This window comes from Pristis pectinata, chromosome 1 (assembly GCF_009764475.1).
Source record: "Pristis pectinata isolate sPriPec2 chromosome 1, sPriPec2.1.pri, whole genome shotgun sequence".
In the NCBI taxonomy this organism is placed as follows: Eukaryota; Metazoa; Chordata; class Chondrichthyes; order Rhinopristiformes; family Pristidae; genus Pristis; species Pristis pectinata.
Window position 1 is genome coordinate 85,469,543 of NC_067405.1, and position 27,287 is coordinate 85,496,829.

Sequence of the window (27,287 nt, forward strand, 5' to 3'; positions counted from 1 at the left end):
AATAATGGGAAGTGTTCTCAATGAAACAAACAAGGATTTTGAAAAGGACTGACAGGGTTTCGTCGGGCTAGATATTCCAAAACTAGGAGGCAATGCCTTGGGAAAAATGATCAACCATTTAGAACCAACACAAGCACTATGAAATGGAAGCAGGAATAGGCCATTTGGCCCTTCATGCTTGCTCAGCCATTCAATAAGCTCACGGCTGATCCTTTCCCTCAGTTTCCCTGCACTAAACCCATTTGCCTTGACCCCACTCTACCCCCAAATATCAAAGAATATACAGGTGACCTCTGCCTATAAGGGCTATGGAAATTTCCCCCTACAGAATTCACAAATCACTACCCAAAAATTTGAGATAGAGAATAAAATTCACTCAGAATTTATGTTGATTTATTTATAATTTATAATAAATTTATAATATAATAAAATCAACACCAAATTTATTTTTCAACTTGTGTTTCTTAATGCATGCACAGATGACACAGCTTTCTATTAGGGACAATTATGACACAGGCTGTTTTACAGGAACACAACCCACCACCCCTGTAACATGGGGATTGCCTGAGTTCAGTAACTGAGTCTCCTCAGCCCTCTAAGGTAGAGAAGATTTTGTAAATTACTCAGGCAGAATACAAGATACTGTTCTTCTAGTGGCAGTGGAGAAGGCTGCAGACAGACAGGTCAAATGTGGGAGTGGGAAGGGGAATCGAAATGGCATGCAACCAGGAGCTCAAGATGGCCAATGCAGAAAGAGCACAGGTGCTTGGCGTCAGTTGCCTAGTCTACACTTAGTCTCGCTGACGTAGAGGAGGCCACGTTTATTGCATTCCGTGATTGTGACAAGGTTGGAAGAGGTCCATGTGAACCTGTGTATTAGTGTCTATATGTGAGATAGTGTATGCGTACACCTATATCTAGCTGTGAGGCCTACAATCAAACAGCCTGTAAGCACTCAATTCCAAGGCTTAAACTTCAATGCCACATGGATATGATGCAAAAGGATGTCTAGTGTCCCTGGAACATAATGATAACAAACGGCAGTCACACCTGGAGAGGAGGCAAATCCAACTAGGAAGCAAAAACAGACATGCATTTGAACCAATGGGACTGTTCTTACATTTCTTCTCCAATTCTTCATCATCCAGCAACAAGCTGACCACCTCCTTTGGTTTGAGCGTGTCTGGTTTGAAGTTTCCTCCAGAAATGACCATCCTCTGAATCTGTTTGTAAATAAAATAGTAAAATGACTATAGGCGAGGGAAGTTTAACAGGCTGACCGGACCCCTGCTAGATCTCAAATTGCTTTGCATCACAATTATGCAACAGCACCACACTTTTGGTTCTAGGAAACCTATAGCTTTGAACCTGAGCAGTCTCCGTCAGCCTGGAACATTTACTTACTGAGAATAGAGAAATCCTGCTTTAAGGTGATGTTCATTGACGAAACTTGCACAAATGAGGAAGCACTTTGATGTATTTGAAATATCAATTCTCTAATGATAACTACCTCGGGCTGCATCTCCACAACCAAAGTGTGTTATGTGCATGACCCGAAAACACTTTGGATTCATTCATAGAGGCTTGCTAATTCAGTGAAGCAAGTTGTTCCCTTTTTCCTTTGCTTTCACCACACCATGAACTTGCATTACCTGGTGTTGCATTTTACAAGGTTATTCTGCATAATGAGTTACTGCAGTCCTATCAAGTCCCTGGAGAACACCAGATTGTCAGCTTCAATAAGCTACAGGTCAGTTAAAGCAGAAACTGGAACTGACTCTGGATGCTAATAGTAAGAGCTACCAAGAGTAGGATGGTTTAGGATCTGTGTTGAATGAGCCAATGTCAACTACAACAGTGCAATTATTTTCAGAACCCCTGCATTTGCCAGGGGAAACAAAAAAAGACAGACGGCTCTAGAAATCCACATTTATGCAAAAAGAAAGCACTTCACATTAGCACATCCTCCTGTTTCATAACCTTAATCTCAAACTTCCACCCCACTGGAAATTGTTTTTTTAGCCTTTTACAGATTTCATTAGAGCAGATCTATTCAATTTAATGGGTCCAGTACTGCGGGCTACCCTTGGACTTGACCTTGTCAACAAATAAAGGACCTTCCAAATCTATGGACTTGCTCATACTCAACACGAAGACTAAGATATGCAGCAGCCATTATGGCATTGAGATTTACTTTAAAATTGTAGAACAATCAACCTCACATTACCTCTGTATCTGTGCCCAGCTGCTCACAATGAGTCAGTCGAGGAGGTCAAATGTAACATTTCCAAGTTTGTTGGTATTACAAATGCAAATGGTGATGAGGATGCAAACAGATTTCAAGGATACAGACAAGCCTAGTGTGTGGGTAATAACATGGCAGATGGAGTACAAAGTGGAAAAATGTGAGGTTATCCACTTTGGTTGGAAAAAAAACTGAGCAATTCATAAATGATAAAAGATAGGGAAATGCTGATGCTCAAAGGGACCGAGGGTCCTTTGTTACTAAAATGACAAATCACTAAAAATGCTGGTGCAGCAGGCAATTGGAAAGACGAATACGTTGGCCTTCGTAGCAATAGGATGAGTAATTATATCTCACGACAACTATACAGGGCCTGGAGTATCATATACAAGTTTGATCTCCTTTCTTAAAGGATATACTTGCTATGGAGTGAGTGTAATGATGATTGAATAGTCTGGTTCTGGGATGGTGCACCTGTCATACAAGGATGATCCAGTAGGCTAGGCCTCTATTCACTAGAAATATACAATATTCAAGGGCATAACAAGGTAAATGTGGGGAACAGTGTTTCCCTTGGCTGAGGAATCTAGAATCAAGTGTCAAGTCTCAAACTGAGGATTTGGCCATTTAGGAGATGGAGAAATATCTTCACTCAGAAATTCTCTACCCCAGAGTGCTGTGGGGGCTCAATCATTGGTTGTATTTAAATAGAAAGTGAAAGATTTCTTGCTGTTAAAGGAATAAAGGTATATGGGGATACTATAAGAAAATAATATTGTGGTAAAAGATCCACAATAACCTTGATGAACAGCACAGCAGGCTTGAGGGCCTCAATCGCTTACACTTGCTCCCATTTCTTATGCCTCTGTTGTACTTAGTGTTCAGTGTAATTGTTGACTTAGAGCAAGATTTTCTTGCCACAGTCTTTCTGGAACAAATGTGTTCCAAGAACCTCACCAGTCCAAAACTCAAACTACTTATTAAATATGCTGTCAATGCCAGTATGGCACTGTACCTCACTCTTTTCTTTCGCACGCTGTAAGATTCGCTCCTCGATCGTTCCCTTGCAGATGAGTCTATAGACGGTTACTTGTTTGGTCTGACCCAGTCTATGAGCTCGATCCATAGCCTGTTGATCCACTGTCGGATTCCAATCATTGTCATAAAATATAACCTGAAATAAAAGTCAACTTCACAAGAGATATCGACCAAAGAAATTTCACCTAATTCCTTGTGTTAAAGAACTATTGTCCCCAAAGAAGCATTTAGCTAAACAATACTTGCAAAGGAGTTGTATCAGCATTAATTGATAATTTCCCAGTTACTTAACAACTTATTCAAGGATCTTCTAGCCCCAGCAATATGATGAGATCTGAGCATATGATCTCCCACATGATGATGTGACGTAGACTTTATTATACCACATCATTAAGGCAAGGGTATTTGTCCTCCCCCCACAGTGATGGACTGTTTCTAATACCAAGATCCTAGTGCAGCACATCTTTGAGACAGAAAGATCTTTCCAAAATTGTTCTGCCAAACTCCCCCTGGGCATAGCTTAATACTGAGTAAAGAGCAACTTACACCATGCCAAAAATACAAGCTTGGGATAAATTAGACATCAAGTTCCCTCAGCTCTCTTATAAGAATGTGGCTGTCTCTCAAGCACTGTAGGATCATTTTCTGTTTTCATCCATCCAGCCATCCACCAGACTCAATGAGACCACCAACTCAACTATCATTTAGAAATTATTTTGTACATTAGGAGGTGGTTTGAGGTTGCCCAACATTATGGAACTTCCAGAACAAAGCTTCCACTGATGAGAAAATGAGCTATTTAGGAAGACATGCAATTCAGGGTTGATGTTGAAGTAAACCAGAGGAGGTACCTATCAATGATTCAATACGCTTCGAAGTACTCAGAAATTTCAAGAGTTATATGTCTAAACCTTTATCACAGCACAGTTCAACATCCACTCTCTCCCAATGGAGATAAAGCATACAAAATATTCAATCCCTCACCGTATCAGCAGCTGTTAAATTGATGCCAAGGCCACCAGCTCTGGTGCTGAGAAGGAAGACAAAGATATCCGTTCTGTTGGAAGGAAGACAAAGAAGTGGTATGTGAGATACAGAAAGAGGTTGACATCTGTTGAAAACAGTCTGTTAGGTGCAAGGTTTGATCCAGGATTTAAATTCACCTTTTACATATTAGAGCCTAGATGCTAGAGAAATACCATTCCAATTGGCTTTATTATGTGCCCTAAAGAAGCTATCACAAGCATCTCAGTGAGTACAACAGTCGTACAGCATTGACTTCAATTGTGAAGAAGATCCAGCACTACAATACTAGACTGTGACAAGAATGTGAAGCTTTCCACCACATGGAGTGGTTTGGGGGATGGGTGGGGAGAGGGTGGATAACATGGATATATTGAAGGCAAGTCCATGAGGGGGAAATCTCTGCATGAATTAAATAACTTAGCAGGTTCTTGTGAAGCATAATTAGTGGCAGAGGCCCTTTAGTATTAAAACATGTAATTACCCCATTAACATTTTCTTAATGTTTCCCCAGCACATCTGACAGTATACAGCATCACTTCAATGTTAGTGATCCCACCATTACCAGACTGATAGGAGATCCAGAATATTCAGGTGGAATTGGACATTCATTGGATGTTTGGACAGATGATGACATCAACACCAATAGGACCAAGATTATTATTCACCTGTGCACCACTCAACCTACACAGTCCCACTGTTTACACATATTTTATATAATTAGTGGTATGAATAGGCACCATCTCTCAGTTCACAATGGTCTACACATTCTTGTTATGCTTGGAATGCTAACCATTAGAACCTTAACCAACAATTTTTAAAATGATTCTCCCTCACACAAGAGCAACTAGTTTCTTCCATCAGAATGTGGTAGATGGAGTGTATTCTGCCTGGAGGTCAGTGACCAGTGGTGTTCCACAGGGATCTGTTCTGGGACCCCTGCTCTTTGTGATTTTTATAAATGACTTGGATGAGGATATGGAAGGGTGGGTAAGTGATAAAGGTTGGTGGTGTTGTGGTTAGTGTAGAAGGTTGCTGTGGATTACAACAGGATATTGATAGGATGCAGAGCTGGGCTGAGAAGTGGCAGATGGAGTTCAACCTGATAAGTGTGAAGTGATACACTTCGGGAGATCGAATTTGAAGGCAGAATATAAGGTTAATGGCAGGACTCTTAGCAGCGTGGAGGAACAAAGGGATCTTGGGGTCCACGTCCATAGATCCCTCAAGGTTGCCACGCAGGTCGATAGGGTTGTTAAGGTGGCATATGGACCGTTGACCTTCGTTAGTCGGGGTATTGAATTCAAGAGCTGTGAGGTGATGTTGCAGCTCTATAGAATTCAGGTTAGACCACACTTGGAGTATTGTGTTCAGTTCTGATCAACTCACTATAGGAAGGATGTGGAAATTTTAGAGAGAGTGCAGAGGAGATTTACCAGGATGTTGCCTGGATTGGAGAGCATATCTTATGAGGATAGGTTGAGTGAGCTAGGGCTTTTCTCTTTGGAGAAAAGGAGGTTGAGAGGTGACCTGATAGAGGTGTACAAGATGATAGGCATAGATCTAGTGGACAGTCAGAGACTTTTTCCCAGTGCGACAATGGTTAACACAAGGGGACATAACTTTGTGATTGGAGGAAGATATAAGGGGAATGTCAGGAGCAAGCTGTTTTTTTTTATAAACAGAGTGGTGGGTGCTGCCAGCAGATGTTGTTGGGGGCAGATATATTAGGGACATTTAAGAGACTCTTAGATAGACACATGAATGATAGAGAAATAGGGGGCTATGTGGGAGGGAAGGGTTAGATAGATCTTAGAGCAGGATAAAATGTCAGCACAACATTACGGGCTGAAGGGCCTGTACTGTGCTGTAAATGTTCTATGTACTCCATGTACTTTGCATAAAAGGCCAATAATTCAATTACTTGCTGTCCCCACATGCTAATATTGTGCTTCCTGTTTGAAAACATCCAAATCTTTTCCAATATGAACAATTAAAAAGTTTCAGCAAAACAAACTGTCGATACTGTAAATCTGAAAAATAAAAACAGTGGGAATACCCAGCAGGTCAGGCAGCATCAGTGGAAGGATAAACAGTTAACGTTTTGGGCCCGGCACCAGAAACCAACTCCTTCCCCTTCCACAGACACTGCCTGCGTTTCCAGCATTTTCTGTTTTTATTTAATAGTCTCACTTTACTCTGCTTTTCTATTTTCTACCACAGTGGTCAAACTCAGATGTCCCTCAATACATTCCATTAAATCTAAAACATCACTTGCAAGTAATGCTGTGTGACTAAGTCTGCATAAAATGAGAATGAAAGGAAAATAGCAAAAAATAAACAAATATATTAGGAAGGGCTTCCTCATTTTGTGTGATCCTCACCTGAATGCTCACTGACTTACATTCGCTCGTGGCTCAGCAATTTTAAAACCCTCATCCTTGTTTTCAGATCCCTCAATGCCCTCAACTCTTCAAAGTTTGCAAACTCCTCCAGGTTTATAACCCTCGTTTGCCAACTCCTCCAGGTTTATAACCCTCTATGGTCTTCCATTTGAGTCACTTACACATTCAACTTTTTTCAAACAAAGAAACAGCATCCCACTATTGGCAGTCTTGCTTTCAGCTACCTAGGTCCTATACTCTAGAGATTTAGAAAAGGAAACCAAAAAGAGCATCTTTTATCCTTTAGGATGTCCCTTAAAAAAAAACATCTTTTCAACCCAAGCTTGGCATCACCTGTCATAGCTACAAAATAAGGGGCTGGTCATTTAAAACTGAGGTGTGTACAAACTACTTCTCTCAGAGAGTAATGAATCTCTGGAATTCTCTGCCCCAGAGGGTGGCGATAGCAAGATAATTAGATATATTAAAGGTGGAGATAGGTAAAGATTTGAGAGGTCAAAGAATTAAGGGTTATGGGGAACTGGCACCAAAGAGGAGTTGAGGCCCGCATAGATCAGCCGAGTGGCCTACTCCTGATCTTATTTTGTGTTCTTCTGTCTTAATTTTTCTGTTGGTCCTGGTGATCGTACTTTGTGAACTGCCATAGGACAACCTACTGAGTTCAAAGCATTAAACAAATGCAATCTGCTGTTGAACAAACCTGGCACTTTTTACGTGATAAATCTGAACACTTTTCTCAATTATCTTCCTACAAGCAAATCCTGATAACAATAGGTTAAGAGACAGAAGGACTAACCAAGGAAAACATACTAATACTTTCCAAGCATGAAACAACACTGAAACTACAGCAAGCATTTACTTCAAAACTGCTGTCAAATTGGCCTTTAATAATAACTATTTGTAAGGATTTTTCTATCACATGGATTAAATGGTGCAGAGGCCAATGGGTATTAATTATTTACAGTTATTTACTGTGACAACAATTTTAAGGGCAGCCTCTTTTTAAGTGCTAGCTTTGCATGGAATCTCTTACATAACATTTGTAAGTAGTAAACAAGCCAGCTCATGTAACAAAACCTCAACATTCATCTGGGCACGTTGCATTTGCCAACTTTAGATAACTCACTCTTTTTTTCCTGTTTGCATCAGGACTGGCCATTTTTGCCCCTCTTCCTCTCTCTTTTATTTATATAGTCTGGCCTGCACCACTACACCTTACTGGGAAATAAGGAAATGGTAGACATTGAAGAAATATTGTGCATTTATCTTCACGGCAGAAGATACAAAAAAAAATTGCAATAATAATTGCAAAGCAAGACAAAAGGGAGGGAAGAACTTAAAACAATCACTGTCACTGGGGGAACACAGACCAATTCCATGAACCTGCATCCTAGAGCGTTAAAAGAAGTGGCTACAGAGACATTGGTTGTAATCTTCTAAAAATCCATAGATTCTGAAAGAACCCCAGAAAAGTGGAAAATTACAAACGCAATGTCCCTGTTCAAGAAAGGTGAGAAACAAAAAGCTGAAAAAAAGTAGGCCAGATAGCCTAACATCCATTATTATCAGTTCATTAAGGTAGTAGCAGCAAGATAGTTAGAAAAGCAATACAATCAGTTAAGAATAGTTTTATAAAAAGGGAGATGGTGTTTGACAAATATTACTAGTAAATTTGAAGATATAACAAGCAGAGTAGATAACCAGCTGGTGTAGTGTATTTGGATTCCTTGAAGGCATTCAATAAGTTGCCACTAAAAGGTTTATTATACAAGGCAAGAACTTGTGATGTTTAGCATAATATACCAGCTTGAAAAGACATTAATTAACAAGTGGATTTAATGTTGCATTTGAACTAGGCATTGGTGACGCTGCATTTGGAATACTGTATTCAAGCTTTGGCCACTCTATGTGAAAGATGTCAATAAGCTATAAAGAGTGCAGAAGAGATTTACAAGAATGTTGCCGAGATTCAAGGGACTGAGTTATGGTGAGAGTTGAGCAGGTTGGGACTTTATTCATTGGAGCATAGGAGAATGAGGGGCGATCTTATAGAGGTGTATAAAATCATGAGAAGCATGGATAGGGTGATTGTGCATACAGTCTTTTTCCCCCCGGGTTGAGGAATCAAGAACTAGAGGACAGATTTAGAGTGAATGGACAGATTTAATAGGAACTTGAGGGTCAACTTTTTCACCTACAGAGTGGTCAGTATATGGAATGAGCTGCCAAAGGAAGTGGTTGAGGCAGGTACATCAACAACATTTAGAAAGGTACTTGGACAGGTACATGGATTGGAAAGGTTGAGAGGGATATGAGCCAAACATGGGCAAATAGGGCTAGTTTAGATGGGAATCTGGTCAGCATGGACCAGTTGGGCCAAAAGGACCCATGTCTGTGCTGTATGAATCTAATCTATAAAAGAAAAAGGATATAACTTGGCAAGGTTCAGGTTAGAACTAGTGGGCTGCCATAAGGATCAGTTCTACTGCTGGAACTATTTACAATTTATTTATATGAAGGGACCGAGCACGTCGCAGCCAAATTTGCTGATGATGCAAAAAAAAAGGTAGGAAAGCAAACTGTGAGGAGATAGTTGTATAGGAAACCACTCAGGAAGGTTCACCAGGTTGATTTCTGCAATGAAGGAATTGGAGGATAGATTGCATATACATGGAATTTCAAAGAATGAGAGACTCTCTGGAGATTTTAGAAGGCAGATGTTGAAAGAATGTTTCCCTCTTGGGGGACATCAAGAACTTCAGAATAAGAGGTCACTCATTTAAGATGGAGACGAGGAGAAATTCCTTCCCTACCTCACAAGATTGTGGAGACCAAATCATTAAATATATTCAAAGCCAAGATGGACAATAGGAGAATTGAGGGCCACGGGGAACAGGTACAGAAGTGAGATGGAGTCAACATCAGATCAGCCATGGTCTTACAGAATGGCAGAACAGGAGGTCAAATGCTTCTGGGCTACTCCTATCCCTGTTGCTTATGGTCTTATGTTATCACTAAGGTTGAAAGGATTTAGTGGTGCTCTCAGTATTTAATATTTATACTAATGACAACTTTACCCTGCCCCTCACTATGATGCATACTTTTCGTGCTTTCCCTTGCACTTCAAGATTTTTCCCATCATTGTGGCTTCTTTCACTCAAGGATCATGTCTATGCACTCTCCCCCCAGGGTGGATTCCATTTTCTCAAGAACTGATGTACAAACTTGGAACCTGCAGTTTCTGTGCCAGGTACATGCTTCAGGGGAGTGATGAACTCATTCTCAGATTTACTGGATAATTAGGGTGGCATGCAGCAGAACAGGAGAGATTTTTTTTCTCAATTCCTGCAGAAATTGAACTATATACCAACATTTTATTTTGAAACACTCTTCACTCTCCAGTTCATGTTTGAATGCCTCTCTTGCTTTTTGTCTGTAACAACCCATTTCAAGGGTGAGGTGGGAGTTGGAATGAGCAATGTCAGTGAGAGGCAAATCAGGGAAACAATTTTTTTTAAATTAAGAGGTGGCAGATTAGAATATCGGGAAACCACTGCAAGAGAATAAGTCCTTGAATATTCAGCCATCTCACTTATATTGAAAGAACTGAGGGCTAGATAATGAGGACCAACTCGGGATTGCTTGCAGGGAAAAGGGTGTCTGCCAAGTGGGTGGCCTTTAAAAGTGTGATGTCAAGAGTTCAGGGCCTGCATGTTCCTGTTAGGGTGAAGGGCAAGGCTGGCAGATTTAGGGAATCCAGGCTGATAAAAGATATTGTGGCTCTGGTTGAGAAAAACAGGGAGGCCTACACTGCGCATAAGCAATTGGGAACTAATGAATCTCTTGATGACTGCAAGAAGTGTAGGAGTGCACTTAATAGAGATGTTAGGAGGGCAAAAAGAGGATATGAGAAGGATCTGGCAGGCAGGGTGAAGCGAAATCTCAAGAGATTCCATAGGTATATTAAGAGTAAAAGGGTGGCTAGAGAGAATAGGTCCCCTTAAAGATCAGCATGGCCGTCTGTGTAAGGAACCAAAGGGAACGGGTGAGATTTTTTAATGAATATTTCTCTTCCGTTTTTACTGTGGAGAAAACGATGGAAGTTAAGGAATGGGGGAAATGAGTGGTGTTATCTTGGTCCACATGCAAATTAACAAGGAGGTGGTATTCAAGGTCTTAAATTGCATTAAGGTGGATAAAGTGCCAGGGCCTGACCAGATGCATTCTTGGACCTTGTGGGAAGCTAGAGAAGAAACTGCACAGGCCTTTGCAGAGATTTTTGCTTCATCTCTGGCTACAGGTGAAGTTCTGGAGGACTGAGAGTGGCTAATGTGGTACCACCAGTTACAAGAGAGTAACAAAAACAAGGCAGTAAACTACAGGCCAGTGAGTCTAACATCAGTGGTGGGTAAATTGCTGGAGGGGATTCTGAGGGACAGGATCTAACATTTGGAGAGACAGGGTCTGATTCAGGATAGTCAGCACAGCTTTGTGTGTGGGAAGTCATGTCTGACAAGTCTCTTGAAGTAACCGAGAGGGTAGATGAGGATAGGGCAGTGGGTGTTGTCTATATGGACTTTAGCAAGGCTTTTGTCAAGGTCCCTCATGGCAGGTTAGTCTGGAAGGTTAGATTGCATGGGATCCAGGAGGAGATAGTGGATTGGCTTCATGATTGGCTCAGTGGTAGGAAGCAGAGGGTGATGGTCGAGGGTTGTTTCTCAGACTGGAGGCCTGTGTCTAGTGGTGTACCACAGGGGTCTGTGTTGGGACCTTTGTTGTTTGTAATTTATGTAAACGATTTGGATGTGAATGTATAAGGCATGGTTAGTAAGATTGAACTGTGCAAGGCTTGCTAATGAGTACTAGTCTTGACTGAAGGCTGCCAAAAAACATGGTCTAGCTATGTTCAGCCAAAAAATATTCAGTTGAATGGAGGATAGACTTAATTCAGATGTCAGAGTGGTACATCACAGAAAACAGGCCCTTTGGCCCACCACATCCATCCAACCATTTTACCTATCTACACTGATCTTATTTGCTTGATTAGGGTCTATATCCTTTTATGCCCTGCCTATTCAAGTGTCTAAACACATCTGATTCAGGTGAGTTGTGGATTTGATGAGTTAAACCCAAATGAATTGTGCTAAATAATCTTGAACTACTCAGACGAACCTCAATCTAGTATTACAGCAGAAAATTAAATAAAAGCTGCCTAGCATAATATTCAACAAGCAGCTATCTGACCTTTTCCTGGTTTGGGGAAATAATAAGAGCTCATGATGAAGTGATTGAAAATTGAGGGCACATCCTGGAAGAAGATCGTCATAGAACATCAAGAGAAGATCATGGCCATATCTTTCAATGTGAAGGTGAAACAAATAAGGCTTGAATACATTGCATTCCAATGAATCATGCCCAGTTTCTCTCAGATGAGCAGCACACTGCAGGGGACAAATCACATACCTGCTCTGGAAGTCTGCCACCATATCCCGCCTCTCAGATATTTTTGAGGAACCATCCAGCCTCATGTAAGTATGTTGTCTGAAAACCATGTACTCCTGGAACAACAATAGAAATGGGAATTAGTAAAGAGTATACAGAATTAAAAACTTTTGATAATCAGCAGGCACACTGATAATGAGAAACTTAGGAAATACATTAGCAGCAATACAGTGTCATAATGAAGTACCATGACATCAACAGTAATAGTGGTGGAACCAACATGAAGTTATGTATGAGCACACAGGAAGTTCAGTTCAATTACACTTTAAAAGTAGTCGTGGTATTAATCGCTAATTATGTCCAGAAACAATGATAACCAAGACGAAGGTTGCTAGATTAGTAACTCACACTTTCCAGTAAAAGATATAGGCTAAACAAAGGTTGGGGGAATGGAATCACACTAAAGAAAGGGAACAGTATTAACAAGTAGCTTGGATAACTGGGTTGCAGGTTATAAGTCACATGCAACACTTAAGAGCAGCCACTGGAGAAGTGGCTGTACACTTACAGCACCTAAGTCTCTGGTGGGTTTCTTCTGAGCTGCACAAGTTACACAAAAAAGCCTGAACAAAAAACCTGCAACCAAAAAAATTTCCAACTGCTGGACCGCACGGAAGTATTATGCAAGTGCTGTAGAATTAACGTTCCAAGTATCATGATTGGGTAACGGATGCTTCTGGTCAAACTTACCAACACATCCCCTTCCTTACTACTGAAGGTACAGCAGGCCACATCTTTCTGGATCTGATCTGTTGCCGCAATTCAGCATGAAGGGGCCGATTGACATAGCCCTCAATAGCTGAGAAGCATTCTGCAACGTGAAGTGACTTCTGCAGTGCAAGCAGGTATCGGAAGCAAGATCCTGCTCCCAGAATGTTCTGATGACCTTTGAAAGCTTACATTCGCAAACTTCAAATAGATTTAATTAATTAAAAACAAATAGGTTTAGTTAAAAACACCTTAATGCCACCATTTTACCTATCTACACTAATCTTATTTGCTTGACTAGGGTCTATATCCTCTTATGCCCTGCCTATTCAAGTGTCTAAACACATCTCATTCAGGTGAGTTGTGGATTTGATGAGTTAAACCTAAATGAATTGTGCTAAATAATCTTGAACTACTCAGACGAACCTCAATCTAGTATTACAGCAGAAAACTAGATAAAAGCTGCCTAGCATAGTATTCAACGTGTTTATTCATACAGTCAGCACCAGCCGGCCCTGACAGTCCAGATGCTGAATACATCTGGCCCATCTCCTCAGCACATCAGTGCTCTTCTGTGGACTCAAAGGAGAGGGTGTTGGTTGAAGCAGTAGAGTTGGCAAATGGGTCCTCAATACAAAACATCACCTCTGTTATGTAGCATTCCTCCAGCAGTACCTGATATTTCAGCCTAGATATCTGTGCATACATCTCCAGTGAGATTTAAACCCACCACATTTCAACCAGAGGTGAGTGCGATCAAAATGATGCTGCAAGTTAAAGTGATCTAAATTTGTATTGGTAGTCTTTTTTTTAAAAATATTCATTCACAGGCTGAACAAGCATTTAATTGCCCACCTCTGGCTGCCTTTGAGAAGGTCGTGGTGAGCTGCCTTCTGGGGTTTGGGTATATCCACAATGCTGTTGTTAGGGAGTGTTCTAGGATTTTAAACCAGCAATGGTGAAGGAACAGCAATATATTTCCAAGTCAGGAAGGTTTGGGGCTTAGACTTATGGAGTTAATAATGACTGTAGCCAGAGCTCTGTACCACTGATCCACAGAAGTTTGAATCCTATCCCAGCAGCTTGGAATTTAAATTTAAGTAATTAAAATGAAAAAAAACTTTTTTAAAAAAAAAGCTAGTCTTAGTAACTGTAAGCATGAAATTACTGGACTTTTGCATGAGCCCATCTGATTCACTAATGCTCTTCAGTGAAGGAAATCTATCCTTTGCCAATTTGACACTCAAACCACCAACATGGTTGTCTCACAACTGCCTCTTCAGTTCAGGGGTATTTAAGAGTGGCATTAATCATCACTGTTGCCTGCAATGCCTACATCCCATGAACAGATACACAAGAGCACTGAGGAAGTCCACGACTGTGCAGCAGGTATTTTGTTAACCCTCATTTTGCACTACATACTTGGGATGAAAACAAAGTAAAAGGGAGGGATGGCAGATCTCTAGAACTATTGGCAGCCTAGGGGTTAACTGCTTTGCAACTGCTCAAGCAACCTGAAGCAACTCAGCTGAGCACAGTAATAGGATGCTTACAACTGGCAGAATTCCTATAATACGGTCAACTCCCAAACCCCTATTTTCTTAGTCGAGACTGAACATCCTGTGCTGCTTGTGAAATACATAATACTTTCATCTCAAAAATGAGGACAGTTCCTGAAATGCTAGGACTCCTATAACACCAAAAGGCTAAGTATTTCCAGAGGGGTGGAGAATAGAGATTCACCCCCCCCAACCCCCCCCCCCCGTGCGTTATTTAATATAATTGAGTTGAATCCCACCCCTACCTCAATCCAGTTCGTTTAAAATTTTGTGCCTCACCAATGCAACTGTACTTGCCATCATAATAGTCAAGTGACTGACAGGAAATCCCTTTCACAGATGCTGTGAGCTATTATGATCGTCTAACCTGAAAGCTGCATTTGTTGCTAAAAAATGTAATATATAAAAAACAATGCTTTTAAGACAAACTGGATGCACAACGTATAAACCTAAGGTCAGCTTCTATTTGTCTGTGTAAAAAAACCAACTGCCCAATGCTCATATAGACTTGAGATAGAGCCCTCTTCTGTCCTACCAGCTGATCTCAGTCAGTGGGGCAGTATAATTAAAGGGAATGATGAAACCATGCCTAATCACAATATAGGAACTCTCACTGCAAAGCATTGGTATGTGACTCATTCATTTTATGGCTTGTGAGCACTTCACAAACACATAAAGGGCCACATGGGTAGTGTACTAGAGTCATTAGAGCTTCTGGAACAGTGCTCCAGCACTGATCAGAAATGTACTGAAGGCTGAGAATGTGGGGAAGATTCAATTAATTGTAGGAATCTCCAGGCAGAATGACTTGTTTGCTGAAAAGGGGAAGTGGATCCCATAATCTGTACTGCACAGCTTTCCTCCTTTTCCTGCAGGGCAAGCAAACAAGCAACAGACACTGTCCTTTGTGCTTGTGCAGAGCAAACTTTGTCCTATGGAGAAATAAAGTACCATGGGGAATATGGTTGGGATGAATTAATTTATACCACGACACATACATCACATCCCATCTTTTATGATGAACAAGGAACATTTTCATCTTTTTAATCTGTAGACGATCAGTCACATTGCAGCTATGGAAGCTTCTCTCCAACCTCTGATCAGCTCCCACTAATAAAGCTGGAAAACAGGAAATTGCAGGAGAAAGGCAAAAACTAAAATTTCTTCAGGTATTGTTGCAACAGCCATTATGTACATTGGATGAATTGCATGCATGGTAAAATGTGTGGTTAATCTGTTGATTATTTGACTAAGCAGTTGAATGCTTTCTCTCCATTTGAGTTCAGCTCTTGTGTCTTCTCCCTTCCTCCAACTCTAACCTTTTATTCCTCCACCTCTTCCTTTGTTCATATGCAGACCCAAGTATTGCAATCCCCTCCTGAAATCTTCCTGTCTCTTTACCTCGAAGGCACTGCTTAAAACTTATCCCCTCCCGCCCCCCCCCCCCCCAGCTTCAGATCTTTGTTAAGAATTACTTTTTTTAAAAAATGACTTCATTGACCTTGGACACTATCAAAATGCTTATTATCCAACTAAATACTTTTAAAGTTGTGCACAACAAGCTTTCCAAAACGGCTATGCACTTCTTCACGAGCACTAGGGGATCTTTTGCACTGACAGGTGATGTAAAAGATCTCCTGGAAGTATTTGGTAGAGGGGCCTCTATCAAACATGTGTATAGCACTACCTCAGTTGCAGGGTCAGGCTGGATTTATGAGCTCAAGTCTCTGAAGTCAGACTTGAACGAATCCTTACAATTCAGGGTGAAGAATGCCATTAATGTCATGAAAAAGATCACGCAAGGTACTTGGAATTTTTTTTATTATGTTAAAGATGGTGGGCCTGTTCTGTGCTGTATGTCATACAAATGCAGGATTCTCCAGCAACAGTGACATATGCATTTTCTGTACACAATGGGATTTTACTGGGAGCCATGTTCAACCTGGAATGGGTGCCCTACAGCATCCATTTTTGGAATATTAGTTTAATCATCTATTTTATTAGTCCTTCTATAATTGTTTCAGTTGTTCATCCATAGGGCTCTAGTTTTGAGAGCAATGAAGAAATACAATTGGTACTAATCCATAAATTTGCACACTTCATCCCACTAATCTGCCACTATTTGTCCTTTTCTTCACACATTCATATTGGCAATAATTTAATATTTCTTTCCCAACTGCTATTGATGCAAAATGTTATTAACATATTCTCTCAACCCTGTTTACATTGTGGGTTGTCCAATCTTTTGAACACTGGGAGAGGCATGGACCAGCCAAAAGGTGGATGTTTTCTTTTAGAGCACCTTGGGTTCATTGCCACATCACTGATCAACCCAAGTGGACTTCTGGCCAAAATCTGCAGCTGGGGTCCATTTTACTAACTATTCTGCCCAGGTTTACTCCATTGCTTCCCTTTTAAGTGATTTTGCCAAGCTGAGACATCTCTGCCTTGGAAGCATACATCTACCAAATGGGACATAGCCTTTCAAGTGATGCTTCCACCTTAATGGGGAACTTTCCAGATCATAGCTGTGTTTTAACACATTGACACTTCCAGGTCACTTCCAGAAGCAACCTGAACTAGATCCTCTGCTCACTTGCTCACACAATACAACATCAACCTGAATAATTCATTGGCAGTTTCAGCAGACTGTATTCCATTCAGTTGGCTTAACGCATTCTGAAAGTTTAAACAGAGCCCATCAAATGTTAAAGGATGAAGCATCTCCACTACAAAGTGAGCTGTCAGGCAGATGCTCACAGAGCATTTCAAGGCAACATTCAAAGTAACCTACAATCTTCTGTCTCTATCTGGGAATGAAAGAGAACAGCCCCTTTTCTCAGCTCTCCACCATGTAAAATAATTGGATCCAATTTCCAGTTCAAGATCAGTTTAAATTTAAAAACACAACAACCCATTTCACTATTGCTGCCTGGACAATGATGTCAGCAGGATTCAGAGCCAAATCGTGGAGTGCCCACACATAAAACAGTCACAAAGTTGTGAATATACAGACTCTTGCACTTATATCATTTATATTTTTATATCATTTACACACAAATAGCTTGAGATGAAATTGATCCCTCAGACCCATCTATCTACAGCATATTCTGGTAGCATTTCCAGTCTGCTGTAACGGGAGGTGGCTGATATCCTTCTGGATAGACCAAAATTCTTTAAGCATTTTTATCAAAGGGGTCATAGCTAGTCCTCTTGTCAAGTAGCACATGACCCTTCCAGTATCTATTAATGGTTGTTATGAGAAGTGGTAGATTGATACCAGTTTCTATTTCTTAGCCTGAACATTTAAATATTTAAAAAAGACCAATGCACAGGCTTAATTAGATTAAAAAAACACTACCTAGGTCCTAATGAAGGATTACTCTCTGACCCACATACCAGAGATGAGAGTGACTGCCCTGGCCATCAGTGCAGGACTTCACCATAGGAGGTGCCCCAGTGACACTGAAGTTAATGGGACTCCAGGGAAACACTCAAGGAAGAAAACTGCAAATGTTGGGAGTGCAATCATCTCAGCCCCAGAACAACAACATGGGAGTTCTTTATAACAGCAACCCAGACTCAATCACTTTTAGCTGCTTCATCATTGACCTTCCTTTTATCATAAGGTCAGAAGGGAGGATGTTTAATAACAATTAGAGATACCAGTCCCATTCTCAACTCTTCCGACAACAGAGTCCATGCCTGTAGGCATGGAACTTGTGGTGACAGGACCAGGTCAAAGGCTGGGGAACTGTAGACCAGTTAGTCTGAAATCAGTGGTAGAAAAAGTACTTGTATTTATTAAGGAAGTGGTAACAGGGACATAGAAGACAATAGGATTGGGCAGACTCAGTATGGATTAATCAAAAGGAAATCATGTTTGACAAATCAGAGTTTGAGGTTGTAAGGAGTAGAATAAGGAACCAGTTTGTCATGTATTTGGATTTTCAGAATAGCTTCAAGATGGCACACAAAGGATTATACAGTATTGTGCAAAGACACGGGTCATTTCAGCACACTTAGTCCTGAAGTCCAAAGACTCACAGCTTTGGACACATATACTCAATATACTCTTAAATCAAAAAAGCATCTGCTCGGTCTGCCTGCTGTTCTGCTAGGAACCTGGTGTAAACACCTGCCTGCCGTTGAAGTCCAGCTGAAATGAAATGGTGATCTCATCATCACATGGGTTGATGTGGAGTGCTCTATTAAGGCAATGTGCAGAGGTTACCATGTGTGCTGGGGTTGAACACCCAGGGGTGAAGGGTTTGGCACTCAGTAAAAATATGCTCAGGGCTGTATCCTGGCTTGCACAGTGATTGCTGGCATTGCTGGGGACAAGCAGCACACCCACACTCACGTGCAGGCACTACACATTGCCTCGGTGGCTCACTCCACACCAAGCCACGTTGTAAGATTGCCAGAGGGCCAAGACCATCAGGTTCCCAGTGTGACAACAAAGGGGAGGGGCTTGTACAAGGTTCACAGCACAGCAGCATCATCAGTAGTGCATCAAATGACACTTTTAGTCCTAACTCCACGGGATCCACGGTGATTTGCCCATTTTGATTCAGGATTTGCTTGCCCATAGAAGACAGAGGCAGAGGTCGATGAGACTTATTCTGGCTGGAGGTCTGTGACTAGCGATGTTCCGCAGGGATCTGTACTGGGACCTCTGCTGTTTGCAATATACGTGTAGATGGGTGGGTTAGTATGTTTGCAGATGAAACAAAGATTGGTGGTCTTGTGAATAGTGCAGAAGATTGCCAAAGGATACAGCAGGGTATAGATCAGTTGTAGATATGGGCAGAGGAATGGTAGATGTTGTTTAATCTGGCCAAACGTGAGGTGTTGCACTTTGCGGGATCAAATGTAAAGGGACAGTGCACTGTTAATGGCAGGACCCTCAACAGTGTTGACGTACAGAGGGATCTTGGGGGTCTAAGTCCATAGCTCCCTGGAAGTGGCTGCACAGGTTGATAGGGTAGTAAAGGTGGTGTATGGCATGATTACCTTCATTAGTCGAGGTGTTGAGTTCAAGAGTTGGGAAGTTATGTTGCAGTTTATAAAATTCTTCTTAGGCTGCATCTGGAGTACTATATTCAATTCTGGTCACCCCATTAAAGGATGTGGAGGCTTTGGAGGGGGTGAAGAAGAGATTTACCAGGATGCTGCTTGGATTAGAGGTTATGTGCTATAAGGAGAGGTTGGACAAACTTGGGTTGTTTTCTCTGGAGCGGCAGAGGCTGAGACAAGACATGGCATGGCAGAAGTTTATAAAATTATAAGAGGCACAGATAGACAGCCAGTATCTCTTTCCCAGGGTCAGAATATCTAATACTAAAGGTGGGGGTGGGGGGAAGTGGGGGGGTTGGTGGTGGGATGTTCAAGTGAGATGTGCGGGCCAAGTTTTGTTTTAAAACACAGTGGTGAGTGCCTGAAATGTACTGCTAGGTGTGGTACGGAGGGCAAATACGATACAGGCATTTAAGAGGCTCTTAGATAGGTACATGAATATGCAGAGAATGGAGGGATATGTACATTGTACAGGCAGAAGGGATTAGTTTAGTTAAGCATTTAATTACTAGTTTAATTAGTTCAGCACAACATCATGGGCTGAAGGGCCTGTTCCTGTGCTGTAATATGTTCTAAATCTACTAGCGCTCTTGTTCCCAGGAACATATCCCAAGCACTAAGCCAGGTACCACTGCATTACACAAAATTAGAGTTCCTTGTATTGGGGCTAATATACTAGCATGGATTAAGGAGTGATTAACAAACCATACACCATATAGAGCAATAGAGGGTCATTTTTGGTTTGGGAGGCTGCAACTAGTGAGGCATTGCAGATACAGCTGCTGAGGCCTTGGGTACCCACAATCTACATAAAGGGCAATTTTCATTGGTATATTATTGTCACTTGTACCGAGGTACAGTGAAAAACTTGTCTTGCATACTGATCATACAGGTCAATTCATTACACAGTGCAGTTACATTGGAGGTAGTACTGAATGCATTGAGGTAGTACAGGTAAAAACAATAACGGTACAGAGTAAAGTGTCACAGCTACAGAGAAAGTGCAGTGCAATAAGGTGCAAGGTCACAACAAGGTAGATCGTGAGGTCATAGTCCATCTCATTGTATAAGGGAACCGTTCAATAGTCTTATCACAGTGGGGTAGAAGCTGTCCTTAAGTCTGGTAGTACGTGCCTTCAGGCTCCTGTATCTTCTACCTGATGGAAGAGGAGAGAAGAGAGAATGTCCCGGGTGGGTGGGGTCTTTGATTATGCTGGCTGCTTCACCAAGACAACAAGAGGTAAAGACAGAGTCCAAGGAGGGGAGGCTGGTGTCTGTGATGCACTGGGCTGTGTCCACAACTCTCTGCAGTTTCTTGCGGTCCTGGGCAGAGCAGCTGCCGTACCAAACCGTGATACATCCAGATAGGATGCCTTCTATGGTGCATCGGTAGAAGTTGGTGAGAGTCAAAGGGGACAAACCAAATTTCTTTAGCTTCCTGAGGAAGTAGATTTGTTATAATACAAAGTTTAGTGGCAGTGTGGACTGAGGACAACACAGTGGGACTTTGAGGGATATGCGGTCAAGAGAACATTGCCGATGGACGTTATCATGGAGAACATGAAGTCATCCACTTTCATCAAAAACTGCAGTAACGTTTGAAAGATGTTGGTGTTCAGAAGGAGATGGGCGTCCTTGTACACCAAATCACCAAGTTAATTTGCAGATGCAGCAAGGAATTAGAATGGTAAACATTGTGCTGGCCTTTATTGCAAGAGGATTTGAATACAAGAGTAAAGATACCTCAATACAAATATTTTTGCAATAGAGGGAGTATGACAAAGGTTCATTAGATTGACTCATAAGATGGAGGAGGAGGGGGTGGTGGAGAGTTTTCCTTGAAGGCAAGATTAAGCAGACAAGGACTATACTCTCTTAAACTTAGAATGAGAGGTGACCTCATTGAAACATACAAAACTCTTAATAGCTTAACAATTAAATACAGGGATAATACCTGCATTGCCTAGAATCAGGAGCCACAGTCTCAAAATAAGGAGTCAGCATTTCAGGACTGAGGGGAGAGGAAGTTTCTTCAGGTAAAGGGGAACTAACCTTTGTATTCTTGACCCAAGAGGGCTGTGCAGGCTCAGTTGCTGAGTATATTCAAGTCAGAGATGGATGGATTTTTGAAGATCAAGGGAATCAAGGGGTACAGAGTTGATGCAGGAAAGATGCTCGGAGATACAAGATCAGCCACGACTGAATGATAGAGCGGGCACAAGGAACTGAATAGCCTATTTCTGCTTCCACCAACCTAGAGTGTCTCCACCCTCCCCACTTCCTCCTGTAGGCCCACAGTGCACCTTGTCCACAAATACATGATGCTCTCTGAACCCCAAAAGGTCCATGAAGGCTCCAAGCAAAGTCTAATAGGGCTGTAGGGACATTGTTGAAAGAGTTAATGATCTCTGCAACTACAAACATACCTGTTTCTGTACACACTCCCTCACCACACACTGCTTTGAGTTACACCAGTAACCATCTCACATTGCGTACTACACTATTACCAAGATGCTGGTTCATTATGCATTGCACTGATACCCCAGAATTGTTTCATCACAGATTGAACTGTTACTCGAGATAATATCTTGACAAATATTAGCTATGGACTTTGCTGACCTCCAGGGGAGATTATATGTTCTTTGGATGTGGTTAATTTCTTCAACAGCAGAAGCCAGGGTGCATCCAGTATCCCAGTGACAAGAGCAAGTTGAAAGAGTCACACCTGTTTTTACTGGAAACTTGCTGTCTAAGTACTGATCCCATTATACTGTTGGCTGGATTCCCACACTTGGGATAGGAAATGTAACGATGATCTTTTTGATAGTAAGGCCTTGTTCTGATACCAGTTTATGTAATTATTTTAGGTTTTACATCTGTTCCTTTCTGCTGTGATAATACAAACCAATATTCAGTCTAATCATCATCTCACAACTCTTAAGAACCACAAAGTTTGTCATTTGTTTTTAACAATGACACTTCATTTGTCATCTTAGTAACTATTGCCAACTGTTGCCAAAATACAATTCACAGTCTATCTACCCAAAGTCTGGGTAGTGGTTTGTGAATTCTCTAAGGGCAAATTTCCGTAACCTGAACAGCCATAATATGGGGGTCACCTGTATGTGCATTATTCGAACATAACTTCTTTCTGTTGTTGTACATCAGCATCAATCTCTATACCAGACCAAGTTCAACAACATTGTAGCCAGTATGGAGATAGCATATTGGGTTGGAATATGAATGCATACAAGCTGTTTTGTCTTCAACAAAAGTGGCTTCAAAATGTACTTCATTTAGCTTAAAAGTGTTCTGACTGTTTTTGTCCTGCCCTGCCTGACTACACTTTACTCACTTCACGCCCAAAGAGAGCAAATTGCTGGGTTACAATTTTTTTAATTTAAATTTTAAATTAAAAAAAATTTAAGTTTTTTAAAAATTTTATTTACAGCGTGGTAACAGGCCCTTCCGGCCCAACGAGTCCGCGCCGCCCATTTTAAACCCAAATTAACCTACCCGTACGTCTTTGCAATGTGGGAGGAAACTGGAGCACCCGGAGGAAACCCACGCAAACACAGGAGAACATACAAACTCCTTACAGACAGCGACGGGAATCGAACCCCGATTGCTGGCGCTGTAATAGCGTCGCACTAACCACTACGCTACCGTGCCTTCTTTAACAGCCAGCTCCCCAACATGCATCCATCTACGATCACTAGATCTGCACAGTTGTACGAGTCACAGCTTGGCAGTATTGTTAGGGTCAAGACAATGCATTGGGTCTTGCAGTGTTACTAACGATACAGAAAGAAATTAATGGCACATGTTTACGTTGGTGTCATTATGTACATTTGTACTTTACTGATATCCTAAATATGATATTGTGCAGGCTATAAACCAGGGTTAATTTGAATGAATGCATTTAAAACTATATTGATTGAAATTATAAAGAACTGTGAGACCCAAGGAGAACATATATAATCATACCCTTCTAGACCTGCTTTGATGCAGAGTGCACTCTTGCTGTTTGTTACAAGTGTGAGGTACACACAAGTTAAAAATAAAACCTCTGACAGCTGAGCCAGTGGACTATCCCACAATTTCCAAAAAGTGAATACTGAGGTGGGGTTGCTAGGAAAAAAAGCTTTCTAAATGAGCTTGTTCAATCACTTGAACTGATGCCTGCAGTTTAGTTTGGATCTGATCTCAAGATGCGCGATATGGCCTAACAATTACAGGTGTCACGAGGAGTGACTCTGGGCTCAGGATCCTTCCCTAAACAGCTTGCTCCTGTCTCGTGCAGGTTGCAGATATTTCCTGTTAGACCAAGCAACTTTCCAACTGAGGCGACAATAGACTACGTATAAAAAAAATCACCAGTACACAACACAAAAAAAAATGCATGGAATCGCTTTGGTTAGGAATAAGGGAATACTAATGAGTCTGCTTGTGTGTCCAGAGGTCAGAAATAGTTTTACAGGTCCCATTGTAATTTCTGACCTCTGGACAGATGTTGGGAAATCATGAGCTGTAAATCGAGTGAGTTTGTCTGTGCAAGAAATGGCAGAAAAAAATTCAGTAAATGAAAATAAACTGCAAATGCTAGAAATCTGAAATAAAAACAGAAAGTACTGAAAATACTTGTCAAATCAGACAGCATCTGTGAAGAGAGAAATAGTTTCCACAGATGCTGCCTGACCTGCTGAGTGCTTCCAGAACTTTAAGTATTACCATAGATTACTACAGAGTCTCAACTACCCAGTAAACAACCTGAACAAACCAACAAAATTTCAGTGCTGTTTTGCAAGGAAGCCCATACAAATATGTCGGTAAATGCTTACTCCGCATTATAAAATGCAATCTTCAGTACATCTCATTCAACACATTGCTGATCCATGCTGAGAAATACATAAATACAACATTCTTAATGAGACAATCCGGAGTGAGTGACCAAACTGAGGATTACACTGAAGTGAAAGACCATATTTACACAGAAGTGCATTAAGGTTTGAATAGTATGAGAAAAGACAAAGGACAAAAGACAAAAAATTCTGATAACCCATTTAGACTTTGGTAACTAACAAATTTTCTGGACTATTAGACAATTCTCCTATTACCACAACACAGTTTAATTTCATTTTCTTAACATGTTGCACAGCAGTATAATCAGTTTTTCTCACCAGGTTTACAGGAAATAGGATACTGAGCCCAACAAGTTTAAAGGGAGCACAGGAAATGGAACGCAGCAGATCTCATCTTGTCAAACAAAGCAGAGTGCCCAGTTCCAACCACAAAACCCACCCTATATTTTGGATCCCAATTTTGGCTTCAAACCTACTGCTGCTGCCCCCAGCAACCCACCACCGGGTGCTCCAGAGTGGAGGTGGAGAGGGATAGAGGGACATGGAATGAGAAAGGGAAGATGGGGCGCACGCACCAAGGGGGCAAGAGGGATGAACCAGCTAAGGAGAACTTCTTGTTGCTCAGTGACCATTTACTCCTAGTGCACAAAAAATGGGACAGGGCAGGAGGTGGGGAAAGAAAGGGAGCTACATAGTTTTGTAAAATGTTTGCTTCTGGTCTTCATTTACAATAGAATTTCCATAGCCAGGCTGGCAGTGTTGAATGCATTCTATTATACAGCCTTTGTACAGGTGTTATAAGGTTAAAGCACCTTGATGGGACAGAACGGATTGGCATCCTATACCAGTCAGACACATCTGCACACTGATGGACGGCACGGTAGCAGTTAGCACAATGCTTTACAGCGCCAGTGACCGAGGTTCAAATCCAGCCACTGTCTGTAAGGAGTTTGTACGTTCTCCCCGTGTCTGTGTGGGTTTCCTCTGGGTGCTCCGGTTTCCTCCCACATTCTAAAGACGTACATGTTAGGAAGTTATGGGCATGCTATGTTGGTGCCGGAAGCGTGGCAACACTTGTGGGCTGCCCCCCAAAATCACTACGCAAAAGATGTATTTCACTGTGTGTTTCGATGTACATGTGACTAATAAAGATCCTATCTTATGTTTTTAAAATGGAATTTTGCACTGGAAATTGTGGTAATTACATTTCTGCACAGAATGGTGTGAGAAAGACTGAGATCAACACAGAAACAATTCACCTCCTTAACCAGAATGGAGTATTCTTACCGAATCAGAATTAGGAAAGTGGATGTGATTGGGAGTCAAATGGCAGGAAGATCCAAATCAAAATAAGCCAGGTGTTGAAGTGCCAAAGTGCTATTCTCTCCTGAGACAGCACAAAGAGCACAGTTTCCTAAATACTCACACTCAGTTAGAACAGGTAATTTAATATTAACTCAAACAAAAAAATACAACTGAGAGACATGTGAAACACAAAGCAAAAAAAAACTCAATTTTCAACAATTATGAAAACCTTAAGAAATTCTTTAGAAGTTAATACTCAGCATCAGAAAGTTGCCCAGCAGTAATTATGACTTGGCAAACTGTTTAAAAACTCAATTACCCTTGAAAAGGTAACCATAATGTTCCTTGACATCTTTAATGTATTTATTCGGTAAGTGCACCAATATCACATGTTCATGCTATGGTGCTCCACTTTTCAGCAAGTGTGTGTAGTGGAGCCTCAGTAGGAACAAGGCCACTAACGACAGCTCTTTTCTGGATTTCCAGGTTTTACTGTGTATAGGCAGGTAGGTGGGAGTACGAGCTGCGGTAGTGCAGGAGGCAAGATGCAGGGTTGAAGAGTGTGGAAGTGCAGGCAAACAGGGTGGAGCACAATTGAAACAAAGGGACTAGGAGAGGGAAAACTGCCACAGAGTGGAGAGGAGCACAAGATACATGTCTTAAGAGTGATCACAAGGGTTTTGAAAGGAATCTAAAGGGGGTAGAAGGTTGCTGGAATGAAAAGGTGGGGTTCATGAAGTGGACAAGGACGGATGCACAGAATCGTGGGAGGTGGAAGCCACTTAGGCATGGGAGTACATGTACAGGATGGGAATATGGTCATTTGGAAATCAGGAATAGGAAGGTGGGGGGTACATTAGCTGGGATTGGGGAGAGATTATACAAGGTGTAGGAAAAACTATTTCCCAATCAGGGAGACAGCAGCATGCAAACAATTTTGTTGCAAGTCATGAAACCTGGACATTTTGCTCTCTGACATATTAATCTATTGCTGTAGAATGTGTGGTTTTACATTTAACGGAGTATCTAACAAATGAGCATCACTGGAAGTGGCTCAGTGGGCATGTAGCCACGTGGGAAGTGCACACCATGTGATTGTTTTAATTGCTGTAAACACCACTACATTGTATGATCCTGCAACAGATCAGAGGGCCTGCATGATACAACATGGATTGGCACCAAACAGCAATTCAATGCAACCAGGGAGTGTGCCATCCAGCCACACCACACATTGCAAAAGAGTGCTCTATTAATACTTGATCAGAATGAACTTAGTTAAAACAAGAGAAGAGATGATGTAACTGTGCACCAACGTTGGGCTTCATGCTGGGAGCTGATCAAGAATCCACAGTGGGTGGGAAAGCCACAAAGGATTTGCCATCAGAAAATCCTTCAGGAACCGTTATCCTTCTCAACAGAATTCCTGTTAAGTTCTCCTGACATGGAACTCCACGTTGGAGTTGCACCATCGTAAAACAATTCCCTTAATTCCCATGCTATATAACATATCCACTCAAATTGCTCATCAGTCACTTCCTTTACCCACCAGAACCCAGCTTTA

The 27,287-nt window shown here is 41.4% G+C and overlaps 1 protein-coding gene across 2 annotated transcripts in view; it reads right to left on the reverse strand.

Moving 5' to 3' along the window:
• ino80 (INO80 complex ATPase subunit) overlaps positions 1-27,287 on the reverse strand; it is a 160,273-nt gene that overhangs the window by 17,596 nt on the left and 115,390 nt on the right. For both annotated transcript variants that reach the window (XM_052013345.1, XM_052013335.1), the window contains exons 28-31: positions 12,175-12,269; positions 4,268-4,340; positions 3,261-3,419; positions 1,121-1,223 (exon numbers count right to left, since the gene is read on the reverse strand). In XM_052013345.1, the coding sequence (XP_051869305.1) occupies positions 1,121-1,223; positions 3,261-3,419; positions 4,268-4,340; positions 12,175-12,269 (430 nt within the window). The remainder of the gene's footprint in view (positions 1-1,120; positions 1,224-3,260; positions 3,420-4,267; positions 4,341-12,174; positions 12,270-27,287) is intronic.